The sequence below is a fragment of the Anopheles ziemanni genome, chromosome 2, assembly GCF_943734765.1.
Source record: "Anopheles ziemanni chromosome 2, idAnoZiCoDA_A2_x.2, whole genome shotgun sequence".
In the NCBI taxonomy this organism is placed as follows: domain Eukaryota; kingdom Metazoa; phylum Arthropoda; class Insecta; order Diptera; family Culicidae; genus Anopheles; species Anopheles ziemanni.
This window is the reverse complement of record NC_080705.1, coordinates 88,270,646-88,297,692: the sequence shown is the minus strand read 5'-3', so window position 1 is coordinate 88,297,692 and position 27,047 is coordinate 88,270,646. Positions and strand designations below refer to the sequence as shown.

Below are 27,047 nucleotides of genomic sequence, written 5' to 3'. Positions count from 1 at the left end.
AAATGTTGTTTTTTTTCTTCGGCTAGACAACCGAACCTGTTTTAGCCGGAAACGATAGCAAATCTGTTGTTTCCCACCACATAAACTATTCCGATCGAACATACTCAGAAACATAGGAGGCTTTGGGTAATAGATGCCATATGTAGCAATAGCCACCACCGAAGCTTCCTTATCTCACCGGCACAAGATTCTCGGAAGCGTGTATTCGCTAACAGAAAAGCAGAGTATTGAGTTCTTAACTCATTTTCCTCCGACTAAAGCGTCTTCGAAACAGTTGGGCATTTATCCATCAAGGCTTTCTTTTATCTCGGGATGTTACTAAGCTGGATTAACGTTGTTGACATTTAAAAGTTCTCCATCCGGGTTCTAACTAATTAATTCTGAGCATTTTTTCCATCACTAAACCGATCTCTTTCATAGGTGTGTCCGGTATCAGGTGGTAAAAGCTGTGTAAATATCCTAACAGTATCAGTTGGTGGTAGGATTATGTAGACGTGGCATTAAGGTAGGAAGTAAGAATTGTAATGAAATTTTCAAAATGCAACAAAGGAATTCGTGTTTACTGGCGAAAACACCGAATTACGCTTAGTAATGCGATCTGTTTTTAAGCGGAATGTCAACGCGCGTGCCCCGTTTTTCACGCACGTGGGAGATAAAAAATGATTTCTGACACGGCAACTGACATGGACCTTATCAGCCATGCTTCCGTTTCATGATCTGATTTTGGATCGAGCAGTGACTTGCAACATTTGTTGTTTTTGGGCGCGCATGCAAGATTTCGGTACCGTTAAGATAAGATATCAGTGTCTCCAAGGAGCCAATTCTGCGTTCGAAGACTTTCTTTTTACAAAAAATTTCAAACGGTGTGAAACTTTCACTTGTGTTGATTATTTAACTTTATGCGTACATGCTTACTTTTTAAGGAAAATATCGTATTAATTAGCAAAATATTTCATACCACGATCAGAATTAAAAATAGTTGTTCCACTTACTTTTGCGTTTGCAGAAGGACGGCTCACATTACCATTTCACTTTCACTGGGGAGCCGTTTTCGGGAGAATGCCTGCCAAGGGCTGCAGAATTGTAAATGACATGTGCCAAACAATCACGTTGGGAGACAACTGTTGGTCTCTGCCCCAGAGGATGCGTCTTTTATACACGAAAAAATCCGTGGTGAGCAGCCACGACTGCTTCTGCATCGATGTGCGATGTTGGATGTGTTTTGTCCCTTTTGGTTGCTGGAAACACCCGCACCACGGTGTGCCCCTTACATATTTGCCTTAAGCCGTTGGCAAACTCGCCGCCAAACACGAGCGCGCTGCCGTTGCATTTTACTTACAAATATATCCTGCATGCATCCGTTTCTGAAATGAACCACCTATGTATTTCTTTACCCAATTTTGCGTAAGTGAAATTACAACAAGTATTAAATATTGGGCGCGTGTTCCCCTATCTGTCTGTTGTGTGCAATAAAGTAAATTAGAATATACTAATTGGAAATATTGGATAAGATTTAAATGCGCTTTTTACCTTTCTAGTCAATATAATTCTTTTTGTAGTGAAAATTATAGCTTTTTTTTCCTGCTTGAGAATAGAGTTTCCGTTTACTCCTCCCGATGGTTCCTTTATTCTACAATTGTCCAAGTTAGTGGAGTGCTATAAACATCTATATATTTAGGTGGTCATGTTTCCTTTTTGTTTTTATTGCAGAAACTTTTACGTCGACTTTATAATAAAATATGTTCAAAAGAATAGGTTAAATTTTTAATGTTTGACCTTTTTCTAAATATAAGAAAAAAAAATGAAGACAGGACAACGGTGTAAGCCATTTTTTCTACTTTTAACTTTTCGAATCTTCATATTTGCTTAAAAGTGTGCCATCCAAAACCGTTAATCAATCATAGCCATCAATGGCGTCGGGTGTGCCGAAATTTATGCAAGTAAATGATTAAAAAAAAAAACCTATAATTCAAATGTACAATTCATTGCAGACGTTCTGCTCGACACGGGAGCATCCACGAGATTGGTGCTTCTTTTTCCCTTCGTTTGCTCAACACTTCTGGTTTGCATAATTCATCGAAAATACTGACCCATATTTGGCGGCGAAGTGCATCGGCCATGCGCCGCAAGCGTCTGGCCAGAATATTTTTTTTTTATTACTGCCAAAGCCAGGCAAAAGCAAAAGTACGAGTGCTTCCGCAGCGAGAAGAAAAGGGAACGATTTTCTGCCCGCTGCTAGCACTTCATTCTTACTTGCATGCTACGGATGCACTTTTGCATTCATTCGGTTTAACCTCATTTTGCCATCACCATTGGTTGATTGTCTGGCATGCGTGTTTGACTGCGAACTTTGACCCAATTTGACTGGCGCATGTGAGATGAAATCGAGAGCATGTGGACGATGTGGTGAAATTTCGCCATAAGCGTATTTTGACTGTCACCACCGTTGTGTGAGTGTGTGTAAATCTTTTTATTTTTTATTCCCTTCTAATATTCGAATTTCATAACGTCACATGTAAAGGAAAAGCTAGTAAAAACTCCATTAGATTTCTTTCCAGATTTTTGCCATCAATTCACTAATGCCTAGTTCAACATAGAATAGATTACCGCGGCATGGTGTACATTTTTCTCGTTTTTATTATAACTAAACTCGTAGGCACACTTCGCAAATCGTTCCTCTTTCCCGTTCCAGATAAGGTTTTATTTTTATTTATAAATAAATAAATTACTTTGTTGTCGAAGCCATTCGCAACCTTTAACCGTCGTCAGCAAGTCTCCCAAGAAGCGAAAAAAAAATCCTTATCTACCACAGTCTAGCTGACTCGCGTTCATAGAATCAACATCGGAATCCCGCCGACGGAGGTCATCTAGGTGGGCGTCCGTTTGATTAGCCGCTAATCGCGTCAGTTTTACTCACATGTTTTGCCCCTTTCAGGGCATAAACGTTCGATCGGTTGACCCTTGCTCCGCTGGTGTGCGAATCGCGGTCGACTTATGTAGGCCTTCAACTACGTTGGAACCGATGGTCGTTGAACCGATAGTGATCGGCTCGCTTTGCACAACGCTAACCCTTTACGATTTAAAGTGATTGGAGTCGCTCATTGGAACTAAATAATACAAGCGGCCTTGGATAGAAGGATAAGTTTTTGTGCATACTGTTAAAAAACTGTTATCTCGGTGCTAAATATTCTTCATGTAACTAATGGTGCTTGTTCATCTCAGAGTTGAACCTGTTAGCAGATTCATTCCGCAAAAAATGCCTTCCAGAACCCGTAAATGTCTTCATCCAGGCCAGACACCAGGGTTTTTCTTACCGGGAAATAAGTGTTGTTGGAATTTGCAAAAGTCATCACGTTGCAGTGCATCCCAGTGCAAGTTGCTTCTTTTTTAATGTTGGATTTTGTAGCAAACCCCACAAGAAACTGCACCCACAGCTGGCACATTTCTGCTTCGGGTGACCCGGGAGGAAACTCTGGGAAGAGTTCAGGAATTCTGAAGAGGTAGATCAATTCATCCGGATGAGTCAATCCATAGGATGTGTTGGTCCTCGTGTAGACTTGTGAGTAGGAGTACCGTCCATTGAACTGGAAGGAGTACACACTCGTCGGGGCGTGGTTCTGGTTCTGAAGATACTGCTTCACGCCCTTGATCATTGGATAGATGAAATCGGCTTCCGAGAGCATCTGGGAAATTAGAAATAAACTAATCACAACAGTCCTCCGTACCACTTCGGGTACTTCTACTTACTTTAGTGATTTCGGCATAGTTCGTTTCCGTAAGCCACTTATTGGGGGGAGTGGTCTTGAGGAACCGCCGTCTCAAGCTTTCAAACCCCACGTTCGATACTTCAGTTTGGAGAGAAATTTGAAACAGTTGTGGGAATAGGGGGTTTACTTCCGCAATCAGCGACTTGTTCTGGTAGACTACTTGCGTTTGAAACGAGGCATCTGTCGGTATGGTTCCGGTCAGCCAGGGAACGCTCGTGTACTTCCCAAGACTCCAGGCAGTATTGGGATTTTCGGTCAGGAATGCCTCCGGTTCATTTTGCGGTTCCACAACGGGACGATAGGGGACACTAGATTGATATTTCCAAAATTTCAAGCCATCGGTGCTAGTTAATAATTCGCTCGCACTAAATTTCCGAAGCTTTTTAACAAGTTTCGTCGGGGCAATAGTCTCTGCATCTGCGATGCCCAAAATGCGACCGTGGGTCCTTGCCACAGACAGCGGATCAGGAGTCGGAGCGCTCCATTTGGCAAGGGCACTTCCACTCATCGATATGGCCCGATGGAATAGTCCACGACTCAGCGGGCTCAACATGTGTAACTGGGTGCTGGCACTACCGGCACTCTGACCGAAGATTGTGACCCGTCCGGGATCTCCTCCAAAAGCACGGATGTTAGCTTGGACCCAGCGAAGGGCCGTGACTTGATCTTTCAGGCCGTAGTTTCCTGACGCCGAACTATCACCCGTAGAGAAAAATCCAAACACGCCGAGACGATACTGTAGCGTTACGACCACTACCTTCCGTTGTGTCATAATTCTCGCCGGATCAAGTTGGCTTAATCGGGCCGATCCAACTGTAAAGGATCCACCATGAATGTACACCATGACAGGTAAAAGTCTCGCTGCTGGAGAGTACCCATCCTGCGGTACAAACACATTCAAATACAGACAATCTTCTGCGCCATAAATTGGAGAAATTAGATTGACGGGATCTTTCTGAATACAAGCATTTTTGTCTGTTGTTGCATCGTATACATTTTCCCATGAATCTATCGGTTGAGGGTTCTGTAAGTGGGGACATAACGATGTTACCACATGTTCAAATCGACAAGAAAATGTGTGGTTCCACTTGCTTTCATATACCTTAAACCGAAGATCACCGACGGGCGGTTTGGCAAAAGGAATACCCAGAAACGCAGCATAAGGACTGTCAACGCTATCTCTCAGCCAAGTTCCTCTTAAACATCCGTCTTTAATGCACACGCGAGGCCATTTTGAATACGCTTCTGTTCCTCCGAAGCAGTACAATATCAAAAGCACTCCGACGTACACTCGCATCACTGAATTAAAGAGTGTAGAGATCATTTCACATTAAAGTTCTTATGTCAGCTAAATGTGTAGAGATCACGTTAAAGTTCTTCTGTCAACAAGTTTCACAAACTTTTACAGTTTCCACCATAGGTTAACTCCTCTTTGCTACAGAGTTTGAATCGAACTGAACTGTTACTGACGGAAACGCCTTTCTTTTATACCAGAAGGGCGAATACTTTCACGTTAGCCTTAATATGCTAATTTTTACTTTCTCTTCGCTGAACGAATTTTAATTAAAAAAATATATACTCCTCTAGCCTGTGTCACTGATACTGGGTTTGGGTGGATGTAACAAATGTAAACTTCAAACCGGTTTCACATCTGCTGTTGAGAGAGTTATGTAGTGTTACAGTTTTAAATCAATATCTTGGACTTCCAATTGGAAAACATCATTGTTTCGTTCGAACTGCCTCTTGAAACTATCGCTCCTAGTTTTTAAAGATTTCTACGTTGTGTTTTATTTCTATTATCTCCAAATTGAAAACGCGTGCTTCTCATGCCACAATCCAAATGCAAGAGACTGCTACGATATAGAAAAAACTTAATCTAGCCTGCTGCGTTGGTAAAAAATTGCACTCTTCAAACGCAGTCAAGAAACGCCTACTTGAATCTTCTCGTTACAAATTTACACAATTAAAACCAGCCGTTCCGTTCTGAACAATCATCATGGAGATCCAATTGGACATTTTCATGATTGATTGGAAATCCATCACCAAAATAGATAAACTTTTGGTGTTCATACATAGAGTATGAACAAATCCTTTCATTAATAAGTCTTCATGTAAACAACACCACATAAAACACAAATTTTGATCTATGCTCTTTTTGTTTTATTCTCCATAAAACTTCTTCCAAAATCGGTACAAGTCCTCATCTAACCCAGGTACGAGCGTTTTATTGACTGGGAAATAAACGTTGTTAGTGTTTCCGAACGTCACCACATTACATTGAAGTGCGGTGCACGTTCTCTCCTTTTTGATGTTCGTTTTTGTCGCAAAATCTACCAGAAACTTTACCCACAGCTGACACATTTCTGCTTCGGGTGAACCGGGAGGAAACTCAGGGAAGATAGCAGGCATTCTGAAAAGGTAGATCAATTGATCTGAATGGGTCAGTCCGTACGACTGATTAGTACCGGTCAAGATTTGTGAAAATGAATAACGTCCTTGGAACTGGAAGGAGTACACGCTAGTGGATCCTGCTTGATTTCGGTTTTGAATCTGCTCTTTGACACTTTTGATCATAGGATATAGAAATTCGGCTTCGGAGAGCATCTGGAAAATTGGATTTGTGTTTAATCTATTGTTCGTGTGTTTAATAACGGTTGTAAGTAGATACTTACAGTAGTGACTTCGTCGTAATTTGTAGGCGTAATCCATTTGTCAGGAGGAGTGGTTTTAAGAAAACGCCACCTTAAGCGTTTCAACTGTTTGGATGATATATCCGTTAGCAGAAGAAGGTCAAGAATTTCAGTAAACCTGAGGTTCAGGTCTGTGATCAACGACTCGTTCCGATAGACCATTTGGGTGAAAACCGAAGAATCAGCTGGTATAGATCCCGTCAACCAATCAACGCTCGCGTACTTCCCATGACTCCAGGCTGTATTGGGAGCTTCAGTCAGGAACGCATCCGGCTCATCTTGAGGTTCGACAGTCGGACGGTATGGGGCGTTAAGGTGAATATCCCACACCTTCAAGCGATCAATACTGTTCGTCAAAATGTCCGCGTCAATTCCTCGAAATTTTTCTACTAGTTCTATTGTGGACATAGATTCCGCATCCGCGATGCCCAAAATACGACCGTGGGTCCTTGCCATAGACAACGGATCGGGAATCGGAGCGCTCCATTTGGCAAGGGCACTTCCACTCATCGATATGACCCGATGGAATAGTCCACGACTCAGCGGGCTCAACATGTGAAACTGAGTGCAACCACTACCGGCACTATGGCCAAAGATAGTGACTCGTCGAGGATCTCCTCCGAAAGCTCGGATATTATCTTGGACCCAGCGAAGGGCCATGACTTGATCCTTCAGGCCGTAATTTCCAGACGCCGAACTATCACCCGTAGAGAAAAATCCAAACACGCCGAGACGATACTGTAGCGTTACGACCACCACCTTCCTTGTTATTATAATTCTTCCTGGATCAAGTTGGCTTAATCGGGCCGATCCAACTGTATAGGCTCCACCGTGGATGTACACCATGACGGGTAAAGGTCTCGATGCTGGGGAATAAGCATTTTGCGGTGTGAACACATTCAAATACAGGCAATCTTCTGCACCAAAAACTGGAGAACTAGCGATGTCGGGAGCTTTCTGAATACAGGCATTTTTATCTGTTGTGGCATCGTATACACCTTCATAGGAATCAGCCGGTTGAGGATTCTATAAGCAGGGACATAACGATGTTATCACATCACAAAATGTGTAGTATCACTTGCTTTATATACCCTAAACCGAAGATCACCGACGGGCGGTTTGGCAAAAGGAATACCCAGAAACGCAGCATAGGAATTGTTCAGCAGGAGAGGATCTTTCAGCCAAGTTCCTCTTAAACATCCATCTTTAATGCACACGCGAGGTAATTTTCGATGCGTTTCTGCGTCTTTAAAGCAGTAGGTTATCAACAGCACTCCAACATATACTCTCACCACTGAGTTTAAGAGTGTAGAGATCATTCTTCATTAAAGATGTTATTTAAGCTAATTGTGTAGAGATAATTCTACATTAAAGAACTTTTCACTTTTCACAAACTTCTAATCTTCACCAAGTGTTAACTCCTCTTTGCTGCAGAGTGTAAATGAAACTGAACTGCTGTTGATGGAATTGCATTGCTTTTATACCAGAAAGGTGAGTGCTTTCTCGTTGGCCTTAATCTGCAGATTCTTGCTTTCTCTTTGCTTACCGAATTTCAATTTAAAAATATAAATTATAATTTTTATTGTTACATTAAAGTTTTTAAAAACTAAAACTAAATTTAAACCTAAAGAGTACGGCTAGTACTGTTCCTGTCTAGATGCTAACTGTAACTAACTGCCGTTGAGTTCGCGTTCGCGTTGGTCGCTGCTGTCGTCGAGGAGTATTGCTGACGTGGCATCGGCATCGTGGTTGGGAGAATCGTGGAGACTGCTGACGAAGCCCAACGTTCCGTTGAGTTTGTTTTGGGAACGTTGGCGAAGACATCTGATCTGTTAGCTGCGTTTGCAGAAGGTGCATCTGCGTTTGTTGGTGGTGTAGCGATTTGATTCTTAACTACTCCATCCCCAGAAGAAGCGCGTCTCGAGCTTCTTGTCCAGAATGTTTTGATGGTTTCTCGTTTAAGCAGAATGATTATAAGGATTGTAATTGAGAAGACTATTAAAATTGCCGTGATAGAGGTATGCTGCTGGAACTTGATCGATTCTAACGTTTCTCGCGTTTCTGTGTGCATTTCATGTAGCTGTGAGACGGTGTAAGCCTTTCGCAGATTGGTTTCTTCTATTTGGTGCTTTTCTAGTGGCACTATTATTGGATGCTTAAAATGCAACTCCAGATTCTCGAAGAGTTGATCTCCTATTATGATCGTACAGTTGTAGAAAACGATTAGATAGTTGCCTTGTAGTGTTTTCTTGGGAATTCCGCATGTGCTGCTCATTACGGTGCTTTCTTGCATTGTTTTGACGATTAGTGTTCCATGTGTTAGGAGTTTGTATTCTGTAGCTTGGGAGGTTTCTACGTATGGACATTTTCCGTGTTTTCCTCTCACTATAGGTGCAATACAGAATCCATCGGTTATGTTTACGAGATGGTTCCTTTTGTAAATGTGTGGCTTTGTGTTACTTGTTTCTCTATCTTGCGCTCGAATGGCTAACGTCTCGTTTAAATTCGTTAGGATGATGTGGTACTGTATGTCAATTGATTTGTTCCCTGTTGGCAATTCCTCAATAATCATTCTTTTGTATACGGTGGGCGTTAAGTTTGGAATATCGATGCTGATTACTAGATGGGCTCCATGGTAGAATACGGTTGTTGTCAGGTATGCGAACACGTCCTCAAGATGGTCTATTCTGACGTTAGATTGTTTTAATTGCTGTGCAATTGATTCTAGCTCTCTAATGCTTAATAGATCTCTACTAACTATGTTGAGTTCTGCAAAACTCATAGCTGTTTCTATCGTATTTAGGATTCTTAACATAATATCTAGTTGAAAAAGAATTGAAATTTTTGTGTTCTCTGAGATTGTATAACCTTTTTGTGCTATTAGCTTTTGGATTGTATTTTCCTGGTTTTGTATGTGTTCTCTAAGATTTTTAAATTGGTCTAGGAATTCATTGTTAATCCTGACTTGCTTATTGTTTTGTTCTATAAGCTTGCTGTCTGATTCTTTAATGTTCTTAATACGGGAATTTATCTCTCTCATATCCTCTGCATCTAAGTTTCCAGTGATAACTTTTATAATGCTTCCTAATGCATCAATGGATCTTTTTGATTTGGAGTTCGATGGAAGAAGGGTTTTGTATCTTTTTTTGATATCGTTGAATTTCAGATTTATGAGTCTTGAAAAATCTCCTGCTGAATTGTTACCTTTTAAGACTAAGTTTTCTAGTATTCTCATTGTATCTTCTAATTCTTTTAAATCTATCGTGTGTATTAATCTATTGAATCCCTCCTGGATTCGTCCTTCGCCGGCACTTAGAGTGAGTGCTCCTTGGTTGCTGGTTATGTCGTGTATTTGAATAAATTTGGGCGTGGAAAACGGGATGATGAGTATGATGAAGAATAAGTATTCCATCCTAAAATGATAAGAAAGTATTAGTTATCGTTGGCTTTAAATTCTTTTAATATTTTCCTTGTGAACATCTCGTCCAGACCTATCGATAACGACTCTTCCTTTGTCTTCGATAGCTCTAGTCGGATGGTACTTTTCTTTTGTTTTCTTTTTGATGCCTTGGATTTTTTTATAGATTGTTTTTCCAGGTTCTATGATCGGTTGTGTTTCTCTATTTTTGTTGTGGTAATTTATGTTTTTATTTTGAGTTTTTTCGTTTGCCAAAATTATTTCATCATAGAACTTGTTTTTCTCTTCTATTATCTGATCGATGTTTAAGGGACGTTCTTGTCCTTCTTTGAGGCCAAAAAATATTTCTCGTGGCTTGAATCCTGTTGAGGAATGTATTGTATTATTATACAACGTGCAAGCCACTTGAAAGATTTCTTTTTTACTTAGGTCCTGGTACTTCGTCTGGATACATCGATAGATTTCGGCTATCGTCGAGTGGAATCTCTCGACTAGTCCGTTACTCTCGCTATGATTTGCTGGAACAAAGTGAATTTGAATGTTCAAGTTATTTGCCAAACCTCGTATCTCCGCTGATCGCAGTGCTGGTTCGTTATCGCTTACGATCAGTCCTGGTGTGCCGTATGTGGAGAATAATTTTAGTAGTCCTCTGCGGATATCTGTAATGGTTCTTGATTTGATTGATATTAGTGTTCCGTATCTTGAAAATTTATCTACTGCAGAAAGGAATATGCATGGTTGTGATAACAGGATATCGATGTGGACTATTTCAAAGGGTCTTGTGGTGTTAGGGGTGCGTCCAATATGTACTTTGTATGGGTGTCTGTCATATTTGTTTGTATTACATATTTCGCAGATTTTTATAAACTGTTGGATTTTATGTTTCATCTTTGGGAAATAGTATTGTTTTTCTATTTGCTTTTTGTTTTCTTCGATTCCTCTGTGAGCTGATTCATGTATTTTTTCTATGATGTGATTTTGTTCTTCAGGCGTTTTTAAGTCAGTTAGAAGCTTTTGAGTAACAACGATTTTGAATGTTCTGCATCTGCTGAAATAATTTTTGTAAACTATTTGAAGGGTGTTTATTATATTTTCCGGACACATTATACAGTTGGTTCTTCTAGGATCCATGTATTCTTTGAATATTCTAATTATGGCAGGGATACCGAAAACAAGTTTGGTGATTGTTCTTCGAAAAATCCTTGGGAAAATTTGCTCGTAATGGTCAGAATCTTGTGGTCCGATTTTAAGTATGATTTGATTACTGAAGTAATTTAATGGTTGTTCCGTGCATTTGATGAATTCGGAATCATCTGTATCTGCTGAGTGTGCACTTATGTTAGATGAGGTGCTCTCGTTGGTGTTTAGCTCGTTTTGGATTCGTGAAAGACTATCGGCGACTACGTTTTGCTTCCCAGGGCGATATTTGATTTCATAATCGAATTCGCTCAATGAGAGGCGCCAATGGACCAGTCTATTGTTTGTATTTTTCAGATTCAAGCCGTATGTTAGCGGCTTATGGTCGGTATAGAGAGTGAATTTTCGTCCATAAATATATGGTCGAAAATATTTGCATGCCCACACTACTGCAAGTAGTTCTTTTTCTATTGTGGAGTATTTCTCTTCAGATTTATTCAATGTTCTGGATGCGAATGCGACGGGTTTATCACTTCCTATTGTTCCTTGGGATAGAACTGCTCCTATCGCAAAGTTTGAGGCGTCTGTGGTTAAAACAAATGGTTTGGTGAAATCTGGGTACTGTAAAATATCACTTCCAGAAAGGATAGTTTTGCATTTTTCGAAAGCTGCAAGAAATTCTTTGGAGTGTGTTATTGACTCTCCTTTTCTCAAAGAATTAGTCAATGGTTTTGCGAGTTTTGCGAAGTCACGAATGAATTTACGATAATAACCTAGAACTCCTAGGAATCCTCGTAGTTCCTTTTCGTTTTGTGGGATTGGCCAGTGCTTTATAATTTCGAGTTTGTCGGGATTGGGTTTAACTCCATCGGGTGTTACAATGTGACCTAGAAATGCAACTTCTTTTTGAAGAAATTCACTTTTATCTAATTGTATTTTTAAGTTGTGTTTTCTGAGTGTAGTGAATATTTTTGTTAAGCTGTCCAAGTGTTCTGTGAGGCTGGTGGAGAAAATAATAATATCATCCATATAAACAAGACAAGTACGACCAATGTACTTTCTCAGCACATTATCCATTACTCGCTGAAAGGTAGAGGGTGCATTCTTCAGACCGAAGGGCATTCTGAGGAATTCATAGTGTCCATTTTCAACACTGAATGCAGTTTTCGGAATGTCCGCTTCGTCAACCTCGACTTGGTGAAATCCAGAGGCGAGATCGAGTGTCGTGAAATACATGCAACGACCTAACTTGTCTAGAATGTCTGTAATGTTTGGGATTGGATAACGATCGTCAACGGTTTTTTCGTTTAATTTTCTGTAGTCAATTACTAGTCTCCATTTTTGTTTACCAGAAGCATCTAGCTTCTTGGGAACAATCCAAACTGGGGACGTCCATGGACTACTGGAGTGTCGTATGATGCCTTGTTCAAGCATTTTTGTAATTTGACGTTGAACTTCTTCTTTGTGGCAAAATGGGTAGCGGTACGATTTTGCGTGAATCGGCAAATCGTCTTTTGTTTTTATCGTATGTTTTATGGCATTGGTGAATGTTAGCTTTTCTCCTTCAATGTATAAAATATCTTCAAATTTGTGTATTATTTTTAGCAGTTTTTTCTGTTCGTCACTGTTTAGGTGTGATAAGCGTAGTTGATCAAGGGTTGGTGTATCTGTGGCATTTGGCTGGATTTCGCTGGTGCCTGTTTCGAAGTTATTGATTTCAATGTTCATGTAATTATCGTTTAAATCAAATTCACATGCCTGATCGGAAAAATTGGAAATCAGAACATAGGTTTGTCTATTGTGTGCGGTGTATAAACCAGAATGAATAAGTACGTTGTTTTGAATGAAAAGGTCATTCTCGATGAAAAAATCTCCGTCTTCTGAATTTATGGGTAAATTGATTGCTTTCGTTTCGTTTGAGTTTAGGTTGATTTTAGTTTTTTCGGGATATTTATTAAAAAGTTTTATTTTTCCATTAGGAAATTCCAGTTCATTTGTATCTGTGCGGATGTTTATTTTTGAGCTTTTCAACGTCTCATATCCAATTAGACCGTCGAAGAAGTCATGGAAGTTGAATACGAAAAAGGTTGATTTTTCTGTGTTTTTGATTTGTGGGAAAGGGTTAAATTCGACATAGCGGTTTATTTGGTGTAAACCTTTTACGTTACGAACTTGTAATGGGGTTGTTTGACGACATCTTTCAAAGTTAACATGTTTGGGGTCGATATAATTTTTGTTAGCTCCTGTATCTACTAGGAAGCGTAACGGACCTTTGTTTGTTGGAATTTCTATATAGGGGATGCAATTGTTTACGTTTTTTCCGTTAAGAAACCGGCTGTTTGAAAATTTAGGTCGTCGGTGACGACATTTGGTTTTTCTTTTGTGGGTTTCTCCGTGCTACTTGTGGGTTCTTCGCAGTGAGTTGTGTTATCCACAAACTCTGTATACTGTTCTTCATCTTGGGGTTGGTAATAATAGTAGTCACTCCATTCCTGTGGAGGCTCAAGGAGATACATTTCCTGTGAGGGGTCTTCTTCGATTTGGTAGTGAGGTCTATTCAAGTAATTTACTTTCCTAGATCTTATCGAAGGATCCACTTCCATTGGGGTTGGTTTTGTGTTTTGATGTGAATTGAATTTTTGAGCGAAAGGGAAGTTTTGTTGTCTTGGGAATGGACTGTGTTGATGGGTTTGTTGTGGTCTTACTGGGTTTATTGGAAACGGGTTAAATTGTTGTCTTACTGGGTTTATTGGAAACGGGTTAAATTGTTGTCTTACTGGGTAAGGGAGGTATGGATTTCTTTGTTGGATTGGTGGGTACGGAAGGTACGGATTTCTTGGTTGGATTGGTGGTAGAAATGGTCTCGGGTTCTGTGGATGAGGAGTTGGTATAAATCGGTATGGTTTGGATGGGATTGGTGGAGGTTGTGATTTTGGTGCGTTTTTCCCATAGTGGTAGTTATTTTCTTCAAGGCATAGTCTTAATGCTTCTTTTAAGGTGTTCGGAGCTTGTGCGCGGATTATTGGCCCTAATGGTTCTTTAAGTCCTGAGAGGAAGACCTTTAGTCCCATCTGCTGGTAGAAAACATTCTTTGCTGTTTTTACCTGCGGATTTCTTTCATTTATGTTTAGTAGATTTACTAGCAACGAAACGATATGGGAGATTCTACCGTAGAAATCTTCCACTGTTCCTGACTGCGCGGTGTTGAATAAATCGCGGGTTAGCGAAACTTCATCTCTCCTGTCACTATAATGCGTAATTAGATTGGCTTTTATTTCGGCCCAATCTAAATTGGTTCCATACAACTCTAACACATTATCTGCTTCTCCAACAATTTTTGATCGGATCGCTTGAATCCAGATTACGTGCATGGATGTTCCACGTACCGAATCAATGAGCGGTATCAAATTGTCAATCGACCGGATGAATGAGTGTAGTTTCACTGAGTCACCACTGAACGATGGTAGATCGCGAATGATCTGAGGCGTTTGCAATGTTTTCAAAATACTCTCGGCGTTTGCCGTTCCTACGTTGGCCTGTGCTGCTGCTTTTTGTGCTTGCGCAGCATGTTCAGCTTGAGCTGCTCGTGCTGCGTGCGCGGCTTCAGCGGCACCTGCTGCTTCTACTTGTAATTGATGAATAATTTCATTCCTATTCTCTAATTCTTGTTGTAACATTGCAATTTGTTGCTCCATTTTTAAACTTGTTTCACTTCACTTTTTTATTCACTTAAAGTTATTAAAAAAAAATTTCTTACCTTATCTAGGGTTTCCGATGTTCGTTCGGGTACCGATGTTCGCTCGGCTGCCAATGTCCGTTTGGCTGGTTGTGGCTCCGTTCGGGTTCCGATGTTCGCTCGGGATGTCCGTTCGGTGAGTTTTGGTTCCGTAAGATTTTCAATGGTTCCCAGCACAATTTCACAATATTCACTTGCGAAAGCAATAAATGCGGCTGCGTTACACTACTGAAAATCCTACCCCGGCTGCGCCAATTATAATTTTTATTGTTACATTAAAGTTTTTAAAAACTAAAACTAAATTTAAACCTAAAGAGTACGGCTAGTACTGTTCCTGTCTAGATGCTAACTGTAACTAACTGCCGTTGAGTTCGCGTTCGCGTTGGTCGCTGCTGTCGTCGAGGAGTATTGCTGACGTGGCATCGGCATCGTGGTTGGGAGAATCGTGGAGACTGCTGACGAAGCCCAACGTTCCGTTGAGTTTGTTTTGGGAACGTTGGCGAAGACATCTGATCTGTTAGCTGCGTTTGCAGAAGGTGCATCTGCGTTTGTTGGTGGTGTAGCGATTTGATTCTTAACTTATATACTCATTTGTCCTGTGTCCTTGATACGACCGAAGGTTGCGATGGAAGTAACAAATTTAAACTTTAAACCGGTTTCACATCTTGTTGATGAGATTCCATCCATTTCTCGTAGTTTTCTACACATTGCCATGAGTGTAATGATGTAGTTCATACACACTTTGCATAGTGGAACAAAAGTAATACATAATAGAATCATACAGTGTGTCTTCACTGTATTACCAGTGTAAATTTGAAATCATCATTATGAACTTCCAATTAATTCCTATCGTTGATTGGAAATCTATCAACAACATAGATACACTGTTGTTGTTCATACGTAGAGTATGAACAAATCCTTCCATTAATAAGTGTTATAGTCGTTCTCGCTAAACTTTGCCTTTAAAGGCATTCTTATTTTACCCTTCTAGTACATTAAGCAATTAGAGTAGTAGTAATATTAACAACACCACACAAAAACCATATCTTGTTATATTCTCTTTTTGTTTTATTCTCCATAAAATTTCCTCCAAAACTGGTACACGTCCTCATCTAACCGAGGTACGAGCGTTTTATTGACTGGGAAATAAACGTTGTTAGTGTTTCCGAATGTCACCACATTACATTGAAGCGCGGTGCAGATTCCTTCCTTTTTGATGTTCGTTTTTGTCGCAAAATCTACCAGAAACTTAACCCACAGCTGACACATTTCTGCTTCGGGTGAACCGGGAGGAAACTCAGGGAAGAGTTCAGGAATTCTGAAGAGGTAGATCAATTGATCTGAAGGGGTCAGTCCGTACGACCGATTGGTACCGGTGAAGACTTGTGAGTATGCATAGCGTCCTTGGAACTGGAAGGAGTACACGCTAGTGGATCCTCCTTGTTTACGAGTTTGAATCTGCTCCTTGACACTTTTGATCATTGGATAGAGAAATTCGGCTTCGGAGAGCATCTGGGAAATTCAAATTATTTTTAATCTGTGGTCCGTGTGTTTAATAACGGTTGTAAGTAGATACTTACTGCAGTGATTTCTCCGTAATTTGTAGGCGTAATCCATTTGTCAGGAGGAGTGGTCTTAAAGTATCGTTGCCTTAAGCTTTTCAAATGTTTGGATGATATATCCGTTAGCAGAAAAAGTTTAAGAATTTTAGAAAACCTGAGGTTCAGATCTGCGACCAACGACTCGTTCCGATAGATCGTTTGGGTGAAAACCGAAGCATCGGCTGGTATAGATCCCGTCAACCAATCAACGTTCGCATGTTTCCCATGACTCCAGGCTGTATTGGGAGCTTCAGTCAGGAACGCATCCGGCTCATCTTGAGATTCGACAGCCGGACGGTATGGGGAGATAGGGTGAATATCCCAAACCTTTAAGAGATCAATACTATTTGTCAAAATGTCTGCGTCGATCCCTCGAAATTTTTCTACTAGTTCGATTGTGGGCATGGATTCCGCATCCGCGATGCCCAAAATACGACCGTGGGTTCTTGCCACAGACAACGGATCGGGAATCGGAGCAGTCCATTTGGCAAGGGCACTTCCACTGATTGATATGGCCCGATGGAATAGTCCACGACTCAGCAGACTCAACATGTGTAACTGGGTACTGACACCACCGGCACTGTGACCGAAGATAGTGACTCGTCCGGGATCTCCTCCGAAGGCACGGATATTACTTTGGACCCAGCGAAGGGCCATGACTTGATCTTTCAGGCCGTAGTTTCCTGACGCCGAACTATCACCCGTAGAGAAAAACCCTAAAACTCCGAGACGATACTGTAGTGTGACGACCACTACCCTCCGTTGTGTCATAATTCTCGCCGGATCAAGTTGGCTTAATCGGGCCGATCCATAGAAAAAGCCACCGCCATGAATGTACACCATGACGGGGAGAGGTCGTGGTGCAGGAGAGTACGCATTTTGCGGTGCAAACACATTTAAATACAGACAATCTTCTCCACCAAACGTTGGAGCACCAGGAATTAGTGAAATTTTTTGAATACAAGCATCTTTGCCTGTTGTTGCATCGTATACACCTTCCCATGAATCTGCCTTTTGAGGGTTCTGTAAATAGGGACATAACAATGTAATAAAATGCTACGAATCGACAAGAAAATGTGTGGTATCACTTCGTATACCTTAAACCGAAGATCACCGACGGGCGGTTTGGCAAAAGGAATACCCAGAAACGCAGCATAGGGACTGTCAACGCTATCTCTCAGCCAAGTTCCTCTTAAACATCCGTCTTTAATACACACGCGAGGCCATTTTGAATACGCTTCTGTTTCTCCGAAACAGTACAATATCAAAAGCACTCCGACGTACACTCGTATCACTGAATTAAAGAGTGTAGAGATCATTTCACATAACAGTTCTTATGTGGGGATTGTGTAGAGATCACGTTAAAGTTCTTCTGTCAACAAGTTTCACAAACTTTTACAGTTTCCACCATAGGTTAACTCCTCTTTGCTACAGAGTTTAAATCGAACTGAACTGTTACTGCTGGAAACGCATTTCTTTTATACCAGAGGGGCGAATACTTTCACGTTAGCCTTAATATGCAAATTTTTACTTTCTATTCGCCGAACGAATTTTTATTTGAAAAAGAAAATATATATACTCATCTAGCCTGGCTCATTGACACGGCTGACGGTTGGAGTAGATGTAACAAATGTAAATTTCAAACCAGTTTCACATCTGCTGTTGAGAGAGTTATGTATTGTTAGAGCCCCGTACACGACCCGCAAACTCAAAAACTTTGCGGCGCAAAGAGGGGAACAACCGAAAAGTTTGCGTCAGAAACTTTTCAGCTTCGTGAGCTGAAAACTGCACCCGCGAAGTTTTTGGCAGCTAACCGCATACTCAAATGCGCCAGAAGAAGAAGATGAAGAAGAAATAAATGTAAACATAACAAATCTCAAAAACAAAATAATCGAACATATGGTGATAAATTTACGTGTTTATTTTGCAGTTTCAGTAATATTTTGTCATTTTATAGCTAGAATATCAATTATAAATTCACTATAGATCAGGGGTCGGCAAAGTCCGGCCCACCAACTGATTTTATCCAAAAGTTTCAAAAAGTTTAATGATAAAGATTAAAATATTTTATCCTACCACTTTTTATGTAACTTGAGAGCATCAAAATCTTCCTTTTTTATGCGAAGAAAGTTAATTATAGTTTCATTTGCTTGCTCTGCTACAGTATTGTCCAGCAAACGGTTGCCATCTTCTTGCCTACGCACAATACGCCTATTGCGTTGCCTGATGCGTTGTTGCAAGTTTTGGGTACTCAACTCGATGACCCGCGATAGGGTAGTTAGCCACACTTCACTCATCAACAGATTATCCATCTTTTACTTTTTGTGTGCATTGAAATAAGATCTTGTTTGCTTTGAATGAAGATTTTCGAGTTAACTGAAAAATCAAAAACAAAAACCTCTTTGCGCCGCAAAGTTTTTGAGTTTGCGGCTCGTGTAGCGTGGCTCATGCTTGGTCTACACGAAGCGCAAAGCAACCTTTGCAAACGGTAAAATGCTGTGAGTTAGCGGTAAAATGCTGTCAGATGGTAAAATGATGTCAGTCAACTGTCAAAGTAAGCGAAAATCTGTTTTTCGGTCGGCGAGTGAAAAACAGATTTGCAAAAGTTTGCGCACCTGGTAAAGAGTGCCGGTGGATGGAAAAAAGTTGTTTTTGATAATGTACAGTGGTTGTTGATAAGATTTCAGTGTACACAATACATCTGTGCTGTTTTTTTACAGTTAAACAATCAAAAAAATGCTGAACGCGCTTACATCTACATCGGCTCACGAATAGCAACGTCTACACGAAGCGAAAAAAAGTGCCAGAAAAAATGATATTTTCGCCTGTGTTTTCAGAGTTTTGCGCCTCGTGTAGACTAAGCATCACAGAATTGGTACCGCAAAACGCGGCTACACGAACCGCAAAAATTTTGACTTAAACTTATACGGTTTTTGAGTTTGCGGTTGGAGTTTGCGGCTCGTGAAGCAGGCCGGTTACAGTTTAAAATCAATATCTTGGACTTCCAATTGGAAATCATCATCATGGTGATCCAATTGGATATTTTCATGATTCATTGGAAATCCATCATCAAAATAGATGAAATTTTGTAGTTCATACATAGAGTATTAACAAATCCTTTCATTAATTAGTCTTTAACAACACCATACAAAAACCAAATTTTGATCTATTCTCTTTTTGTTTTATTCTCCATAAAATTTCTTCCAAAATTGGTACAAGTCCTCATCTAACCCAGGTACGAGCGTTTTATTGACTGGGAAATAAACGTTGTTAGTGTTTCCGAACGTCACCACATTACATTGAAGTGCGGTGCACGTTCCCTCCTTTTTGTTGTTCGTTTTTGTCGCAAAATCTACCAGAAACTTTACCCACAGCTGACACATTTCTGCTTCGGGTGAACCGGGAGGAAACTCAGGGAAGATAGCAGGCATTCTGAAAAGGTAGATCAATTGATCTGAATGGGTCAGTCCGTACGACTGGTTGGTGCCGGTCAAGATTTGTGAGAATGAATAGCGTCCTTGGAACTGAAAGGAGTACACGCTAGTGGATCTTGCTTGATTTCGGTTTTGAATATGCTCCTTGACACTTTTGATCATAGGATATAGAAATCCGGCTTCCGAGAGCATCTGGAAAATTGGAATTGTTTTTAATCTATTGTTCGTGTGTTTAATAACGGTTGTAAGTAGATACTTACAGTAGTGACTTCGTCGTAATTTGTAGGCGTAATCCATTTGTCAGGAGGAGTGGTTTTAAGAAAACGCCGCCTTAAGCGTTTCAACTGTTTGGATGATATATCTGTTAGCAGAAGAAGGTCAAGAATTTCAGTAAACCTGAGGTTCAGGTCCGTGATCAACGACTCGTTCCGATAGACCATTTGGGTGAAAACCGAAGAATCAGCTGGTATAGATCCCGTCAACCAATCCACGCTCGCGTACTTCCCATGACTCCAGGCTGTATTGGGAGCTTCAGTCAGGAACGCATCCGGTTCATCTTGAGGTTCTACAGTCGGACGGTATGGGGCGTTAAGGTGAATATCCCAAACCTTCAAGCGATCAATACTGTGCGTCAAAATGTCCGCGTCAATTCCTCGAAATTTTTCTACTAGTTCTATTGTGGAAATAGAATCCGCATCTGCGATGCCCAAAATGCGACCGTGGGTCCTTGCCACAGACAACGGATCGGGAATCGGAGCGCTCCATTTGGCAAGGGCACTTCCACTCATCGATATGACCCGATGGAATAGTCCACGACTCAGCGGACTCAACATGTGAAACTGAGTGCAACCACTACCGGCACTGTGACCAAAGATAGTGACTCGTCGAGGATTTCCTCCGAAAGCTCGGATATTATCTTGGACCCAGCGTAGGGCCATGACTTGATCCTTCAGGCCGTAATTTCCAGACGCCGAACTATCACCCGTAGAGAAAAATCCAAACACGCTGAGACGATACTGTAGCGTGACGACCACCACCTTCCTTGTTGTTATAATTCTTCCTGGATCAAGTTGGCTTAATCGGGCCGATCCAACTGTATAGGCTCCACCGTGGATGTACACCATGACGGGTAAAGGTCTCGATGCTGGGGAATAAGCATTTTGCGGTGTGAACACATTCAAATACAGGCAATCTTCTGCACCAAAAACTGGAGAACTAGCGATGTCGGGAGCTTTCTGAATACAGGCATTTTTATCTGTTGTGGCATTGTATACACCTTCATAGGAATCAGCCGGTTGAGGATTCTATAAGCAGGGACATAACGATGTTATCACATCACAAAATGTGTAGTATCACTTGCTTTCATATACCTTAAACCGAAGATCACCGACGGGCGGTTTGGCAAAAGGAATACCCAGAAACGCAGCATAGGAATTGTTCAGCAGGAGAGGATCTTTCAGCCAAGTTCCTCTTAAACATCCATCTTTAATGCACACGCGAGGTAATTTTCGATGCGTTTCTGCGTCTTTAAAGCAGTAGGTTATCAACAGCACTCCAACATATACTCTCACCACTGAGTTTAAGAGTGTAGAGATCATTCTTCATTAAAGATGTTATTTAAGCTAATTGTGTAGAGATAATTCTACATTAAAGAACTTTTCACTTTTCACAAACTTCCAATTTACACCAAGTGTTAACTCCTCTTTGCTGCAGAGTGTAAATCAAACTGAACTGCTGTTGACGGGATTCCATTTCTTTTATACCAGAAAGGTGAGTACTTTCTCTTCTTGGCCTTAATCTGCAGATTCTTGCTTTCTCTTTGCTTAACGAATTTCAATTTAAAAATATATACTCATTTGTCCTGTGTCCTTGATATGGCCGAAGGTTGCGGTGGAAGGAAGAAATTTAAACTTTAAACCGGTTTCACATCCTGTTGTTAAGATTCCATCCATTTCTCGTAATTTTCTGCACATTGCCGTGAGTGTAATGATGTAGTTCATACACACTTTGCATAGCGAAACAAAAGTAATACATAACAGAATCACACAGTGTACCTTCACTGTGTTACCAGTGTGAATTGGAAATCATCATTATGAACTTCCAATTGAAAATCATCATCATGGATATCCAATTAGAAATGAATATGGTTGATTGGAAATCTATCAACAACATAGATACACTGTTGTTGTTCATACGTAGAGAATGAACAAATCCTTTCATTAATAAGTGTTATAGTCGTTCTCGCTAAACATTGCTTTTAAGGGCACTCTTATTTTACCCTTCTAGTACATTAAGCAACTGTAGTAATATTAACAACACCACACAAAAACCAAATTTTGATCTATTCTCTTTTTGTTTTATTCTCCATAAAATTTCTTCCAAAATCGGTACAAGTCCTCATCTAACCCAGGTACGAGCGTTTTATTGACTGGGAAATAAATGTTGTTAGTGTTTCCGAACGTCACCACATTACATTGAAGCGCGGTGCATGTTCCTTCTTTTTTGATGTTCGTTTTTGTTGCAAAATCTACCAGAAACTTTACCCACAGCTGACACATTTCTGCTTCGGGTGAACCGGGAGGAAACTCAGGGAAGAGTTCAGGAATTCTGAAAAGGTAGATCAATTGATCTGAATGGGTCAGTTCGTACGACTGATTGGTATCGGTGAAGAGTTGTGAGAATGAATAGCGTCCTTGGAACTGAAAGGAGTACACGCTAGTGGATCTTGCTTGATTTCGGTTTTGAATATGCTCCTTGACACTTTTGATCATAGGATATAGAAATCCGGCTTCCGAGAGCATCTGGAAAATTGGAATTGTTTTTAATCTATTGTTCGTGTGTTTAATAACGGTTGTAAGTAGATACTTACAGTAGTGACTTCGTCGTAATTTGTAGGCGTAATCCATTTGTCAGGAGGAGTGGTTTTAAGAAAACGCCGTCTTAAGCTTTTCAACTGTTTGGATGATATGTCCGTTAGCAGAAGAAGGTCAAGAATTTCACTAAACCTGAGGTTCAGGTCCTCGATCAACGACTCATTCCGATAGATCGTTTGGGTGAAAACCGAAGAATCAGCTGGTATAGATCCCGTCAACCAATCAACGCTCGCGTACTTCCCATGACTCCAGGCTGTATTGGGAGCTTCAGTCAGGAACGCATCCGGCTCATCTTGAGGTTCGACAGCCGGACGGTATGGGGCGTTAAGGTGAATATCCCAAACCTTCAAGCGATCAATACTGTTTGTCAAAATGTCCGCGTCAATTCCTCGAAATTTTTCTACTAGTTCTATTGTGGAAATAGAATCCGCATCTGCGATGCCCAAAATACGACCGTGGGTCCTTGCCACAGACAACGAATCGGGATTCGGAGCGCTCCATTTGGCAAGGGCACTTCCACTCATTGATATGACCCGATGGAAGAGTCCACGACTCAGCGGACTCAACATGTGAAACTGAGTGCTGGCACTACCGGCTCTGTGACCAAAGATAGTGACTCGTCGAGGATCTCCTCCGAAAGCTCGGATATTATCTTGGACCCAGCGAAGGGCCATGACTTGATCCTTCAGGCCGTAATTTCCAGACGCCGAACTATCACCCGTAGAGAAAAATCCAAACACGCCGAGACGATACTGTAGTGTTACGACCACTACCTTGCGTGTTGCTATAATTCTCGCCGGATCAAGTTCGCTTAATCGGGCCGATCCAACTGTATAAGCTCCACCATGGATGTACACCATGACGGGTAAAGGTCTCGCTGCTGGTGAATACGCATCCTGCGGTACAAACACATTCAAATACATACAATCTTCTACGCCAAAAACTGGAGAACTAGCGATGTCGGGAGCTTTCTGGATACAGGCATCTTTATCTGTTGTTGCATCGTATACACCTTCCCATGAATCAGCCGGTTGAGGATTCTATAAGCAGGGACATAACGATGTTATCACATGTTCAAATCGACAAGAAAATGTGTGGTATCACTTGCTTTCATATACCTTAAACCGAAGTTCACCGACGGGCGGTTTGGCAAAAGGAATACCCAGAAACGCGGGATAGGGATTGTTAGCACTATCTCTCAGCCAAGTTCCTCTTAAACATCCATCTTTAATGCACACGCGAGGTAATTTTCGATGCGTTTCTGCGTCTTTAAAGCAGTAGGTTATCAAAAGCAGTCCGACATATACTCTCACCACTGAATTTAAGTGTGTAGAGATCATTCTACATTAAAGTTGTTATTTAAGCTAATTGTGTAGAGATAATTCTTCATTGAAGTTCTTCTGTCACTTTTCACAAACTTCCAATCTTCACCAAGTGTTAACTCCTCTTTGCTGCAGAGTGTAAATCAAACTGAACTGCTGTTGACGGAATTCCATTGCTTTTATACCAGAAAGGTGAGTACTTTCTCTTCTTGGCCTTAATCTGCAGATTCTTGCTTTCTCTTTGCTTAACGAATTTCAATTTAAAAATATATACTCATTTGTCCTGTGTCCTTGATACGACCGAAGGTTGCGATGGAAGTAACAAATTTAAACTTTAAACCGGTTTCACATCTTGTTGATGAGATTCCATCCATTTCTCGTAGTTTTCTGCACATTGCCGTGAGTGTAATGATGTAGTTCATACACACTTTGCATAGTGGAACAAAAGTAGTACATAACAGAATCATACAGTGTGTCTTCACTGTATTACCAGTGTAAATTGGAAATCATCATTATGAACTTCCAATTGATTCCTATCGTTGATTGTAAATCTATCAACAACATAGATACACTGTTGTTGTTCATACGTAGAGTATGAACAAATCCTTCCATTAATAAGTGTTATAGTCGTTCTCGCTAAACTTTGCCTTTAAAGGCATTCTTATGTTACCCTTCTAGTACATTAAGCAACTAGATTAGTAGTAATATTTACAACACCACACAAAAACCATATCCTGTTCTATTCTCTTTTTGTTTTATTCTCCATAAAATTTCCTCCAAAACCGGTACAAGTCCTCACCTAACCCAGGTACGAGCGTTTTATTGACTGGGAAATAAACGTTGTTAGTGTTTCCGAACGTCACCACATTACATTGAAGTGCGGTGCATGTTCCTTCCTTTTTGATGTTCGTTTTTGTCGCAAAATCTACCAGAAACTTTACCCACAGCTGACACATTTCTGCTTCGGGTGAACCGGGAGGAAACTCAGGGAAGAGTTCAGGAATTCTGAAGAGGTAGATCAATTGATCTGAATGGGTCAGTCCGTACGACTGATTAGTACCGGTCAAGATTTGTGAGAATGAATAACGTCCTTGGAACTGGAAGGAGTACACGCTAGTGGATCCTGCTTGTTGACGAGTTTGAATCTGCTCCTTGACACTTTTGATCATAGGATATAGAAATTCGGCTTCCGAGAGCATCTGGAAAATTGGATTTGTATTTAATCTATTGTTCGTGTGTTTAATAACAGTTGTAAGAAGATACTTACAGTAGTGACTTCGTCGTAATTTGTAGGCGTAATCCATTTGTCAGGAGGAGTGGTTTTAAGAAAACGCCACCTTAAGCGTTTCAACTGTTTGGATGATATATCCGTTAGCAGAATAAGCTCAAGAATTTCAGTAAACCTGAGGTTCAGGTCCTCGATCAACGACTCGTTCCGATAGACCTTTTGGGTGAAAACCGAAGAATCAGCTGGTATAGATCCCGTCAACCAATCAACGCTCGCGTACTTCCCATGACTCCAGGCTGTATTGGGAGCTTCAGTCAGGAACGCATCCAGTTCATCTTGAGGTTCTACAGTCGGACGGTATGGGGCGTTAAGGTGAATATCCCAAACCTTCAAGCGATCAATACTGTGCGTCAAAATGTCCGCGTCAATTCCTCGAAATTTTTCTACTAGTTCGATTGTGGACATAGATTCCGCATCTGCGATGCCCAAAATACGACCGTGGGTCCTTGCCATAGACAACGGATCGGGAATCGGAGCGCTCCATTTGGCAAGGGCACTTCCACTCATCGATATGACCCGATGGAATAGTCCACGACTCAGCGGACTCAACATGTGAAACTGAGTGCTGGCACTACCGGCTCTGTGACCAAAGATAGTGACTCGTCGAGGATCTCCTCCGAAAGCTCGGATATTATCTTGGACCCAGCGAAGGGCCATGACTTGATCCTTCAGGCCGTAGTTTCCTGACGCCGAACTATCCCCCGTAGAGAAAAATCCAAACACGCTGAGACGATATTGTAGCGTTACGACCACCACCTTCCTTGTTGTTATAATTCTTCCTGGATCAAGTTGGCTTAATCGGGCCGATCCAACTGTATAGGCTCCACCATGGATGTACACCATGACGGGTAAAGGTCTCGATGCTGGGGAATAAGCATTTTGCGGTGTGAACACATTCAAATACAGACAATCTTCTGCACCAAAAACGGGAGAACTAGCGATGTCGGGATCTTTCTGAATACAAGCATTTTTGTCTGTTGTGGCATCGTATACACCTTCATAGGAATCAGCCGGTTGAGGATTCTATAAGCAGGGGTATAACGATGTTATCACATCACAAAATGTGTAGTATCACTTGCTTTCATATACCTTAAACCGAAGATCACCGACGGGCGGTTTGGCAAAAGGAATACCCAGAAACGCGGGATAGGGATTGTTAGCACTATCTCTCAGCCAAGTTCCTCTTAAACATCCATCTTTAATGCACACGCGAGGTAATTTTCGATACGTTTCTGCGTCTTTAAAGCAGTAGGTTATCAACAGCACTCCGACATATACTCTCACCACTGAATTTAAGAGTGTAGAGATCATTCTACATTAAAGTTGTTATTTAAGCTAATTGTGTAGAGATAATTCTACATTAAAGAACTTTTCACTTTTCACAAACTTCCAATTTACACCAAGTGTTAACTCCTCTTTGCTGAAGAGTGTAAATCAAACTGAACTGCTGTTGATGGAATTGCATTGCTTTTATACCAGAAAGGTGAGTGCTTTCTCGTTGGCCTTAATCTGCAGATTCTTGCTTTCTCTTTGCTTACCGAATTTCAATTTAAAAATATATACTCATTTGTCCTGTGTCCTTGATACGGCCAAAGGTTGCGGTGGAAGTAACAAATTTAAACTTTAAACCGGTTTCACATCATATTGGTGAGATTCCATCCATTTCTCGTAGTTTTCTGCACATTGCCGTTAGTGTAATGATGTAGTTCATACACACTTTGCATAGTGGAACAAAAGTAATACATAATAGAATCACACAGTGTACCTTGACTGTGTTACCA

At 40.9% G+C, this 27,047-nt stretch overlaps 4 protein-coding genes across 4 annotated transcripts; all 4 read right to left on the bottom strand.

The window, feature by feature from the left end:
- Positions 1–3,242: 3,242 nt before the first annotated feature.
- On the bottom strand, positions 3,243–17,668 carry LOC131294686 (uncharacterized). Its single transcript, XM_058322729.1, has 7 exons — positions 17,447–17,668; positions 16,329–17,372; positions 15,829–16,260; positions 7,036–7,483; positions 4,870–5,066; positions 3,748–4,791; positions 3,243–3,683 (listed from the first exon to the last, which is right to left on the bottom strand). Exons 1-7 carry the CDS (start codon positions 17,666–17,668, stop codon positions 3,243–3,245), a joined length of 3,828 nt encoding a protein of 1,275 aa, XP_058178712.1.
- A 1,863-nt stretch (positions 17,669–19,531) lies between these two features.
- LOC131294685 (juvenile hormone esterase-like) lies at positions 19,532–21,381 on the bottom strand. Its single transcript, XM_058322728.1, has 3 exons — positions 21,154–21,381; positions 20,044–21,087; positions 19,532–19,975 (listed from the first exon to the last, which is right to left on the bottom strand). Exons 1-3 carry the CDS (start codon positions 21,379–21,381, stop codon positions 19,532–19,534), a joined length of 1,716 nt encoding a protein of 571 aa, XP_058178711.1.
- Positions 21,382–22,140: 759 nt separating this feature from the next.
- Positions 22,141–23,996, bottom strand: LOC131294684 (juvenile hormone esterase-like). Its single transcript, XM_058322727.1, has 3 exons — positions 23,775–23,996; positions 22,653–23,696; positions 22,141–22,584 (listed from the first exon to the last, which is right to left on the bottom strand). The coding sequence occupies exons 1-3, from the start codon at positions 23,994–23,996 to the stop codon at positions 22,141–22,143; spliced, it is 1,710 nt and encodes a 569-aa protein (XP_058178710.1).
- Positions 23,997–24,733: 737 nt separating this feature from the next.
- LOC131294682 (juvenile hormone esterase-like) lies at positions 24,734–26,577 on the bottom strand. The gene is made up of 3 exons (XM_058322726.1): positions 26,356–26,577; positions 25,246–26,289; positions 24,734–25,177 (listed from the first exon to the last, which is right to left on the bottom strand). Exons 1-3 carry the CDS (start codon positions 26,575–26,577, stop codon positions 24,734–24,736), a joined length of 1,710 nt encoding a protein of 569 aa, XP_058178709.1.
- Positions 26,578–27,047: the final 470 nt, after the last annotated feature.

Bases quoted from the DNA above. Each gene is read 5' to 3' on its own strand.
- LOC131294686 (XM_058322729.1), bottom strand. From the start codon at position 17,668: ATGATCTCTACACTCTTTAATTCAGTGATACGAGTGTACGTCGGAGTG. The intron at 17,373-17,446 runs GTATACGAAGTG...CCCTATTTACAG, and splicing joins TCGGTGATCTTCGGTTTAAG to AACCCTCAAAAGGCAGATTC. The intron at 5,067-7,035 runs GTAGTGGTTGCA...TCTTTAATTCAG, and splicing joins TATCTTTGGCCATAGTGCCG to TGATGCGAGTGTACGTCGGA.
- LOC131294685 (XM_058322728.1), bottom strand. From the start codon at position 21,381: ATGATCTCTACACTCTTAAACTCAGTGGTGAGAGTATATGTTGGAGTG. The intron at 21,088-21,153 runs GTATATGAAAGC...CCCTGCTTATAG, and splicing joins TCGGTGATCTTCGGTTTAAG to AATCCTCAACCGGCTGATTC. The intron at 19,976-20,043 runs GTAAGTATCTAC...CCAATTTTCCAG, and splicing joins ATTACGACGAAGTCACTACT to ATGCTCTCGGAAGCCGGATT.
- LOC131294684 (XM_058322727.1), bottom strand. From the start codon at position 23,996: ATGATCTCTACACACTTAAATTCAGTGGTGAGAGTATATGTCGGACTG. The intron at 23,697-23,774 runs GTATATGAAAGC...CCCTGCTTATAG, and splicing joins TCGGTGAACTTCGGTTTAAG to AATCCTCAACCGGCTGATTC. The intron at 22,585-22,652 runs GTAAGTATCTAC...CCAATTTTCCAG, and splicing joins ATTACGACGAAGTCACTACT to ATGCTCTCGGAAGCCGGATT.
- LOC131294682 (XM_058322726.1), bottom strand. From the start codon at position 26,577: ATGATCTCTACACTCTTAAATTCAGTGGTGAGAGTATATGTCGGAGTG. The intron at 26,290-26,355 runs GTATATGAAAGC...CCCTGCTTATAG, and splicing joins TCGGTGATCTTCGGTTTAAG to AATCCTCAACCGGCTGATTC. The intron at 25,178-25,245 runs GTAAGTATCTTC...CCAATTTTCCAG, and splicing joins ATTACGACGAAGTCACTACT to ATGCTCTCGGAAGCCGAATT.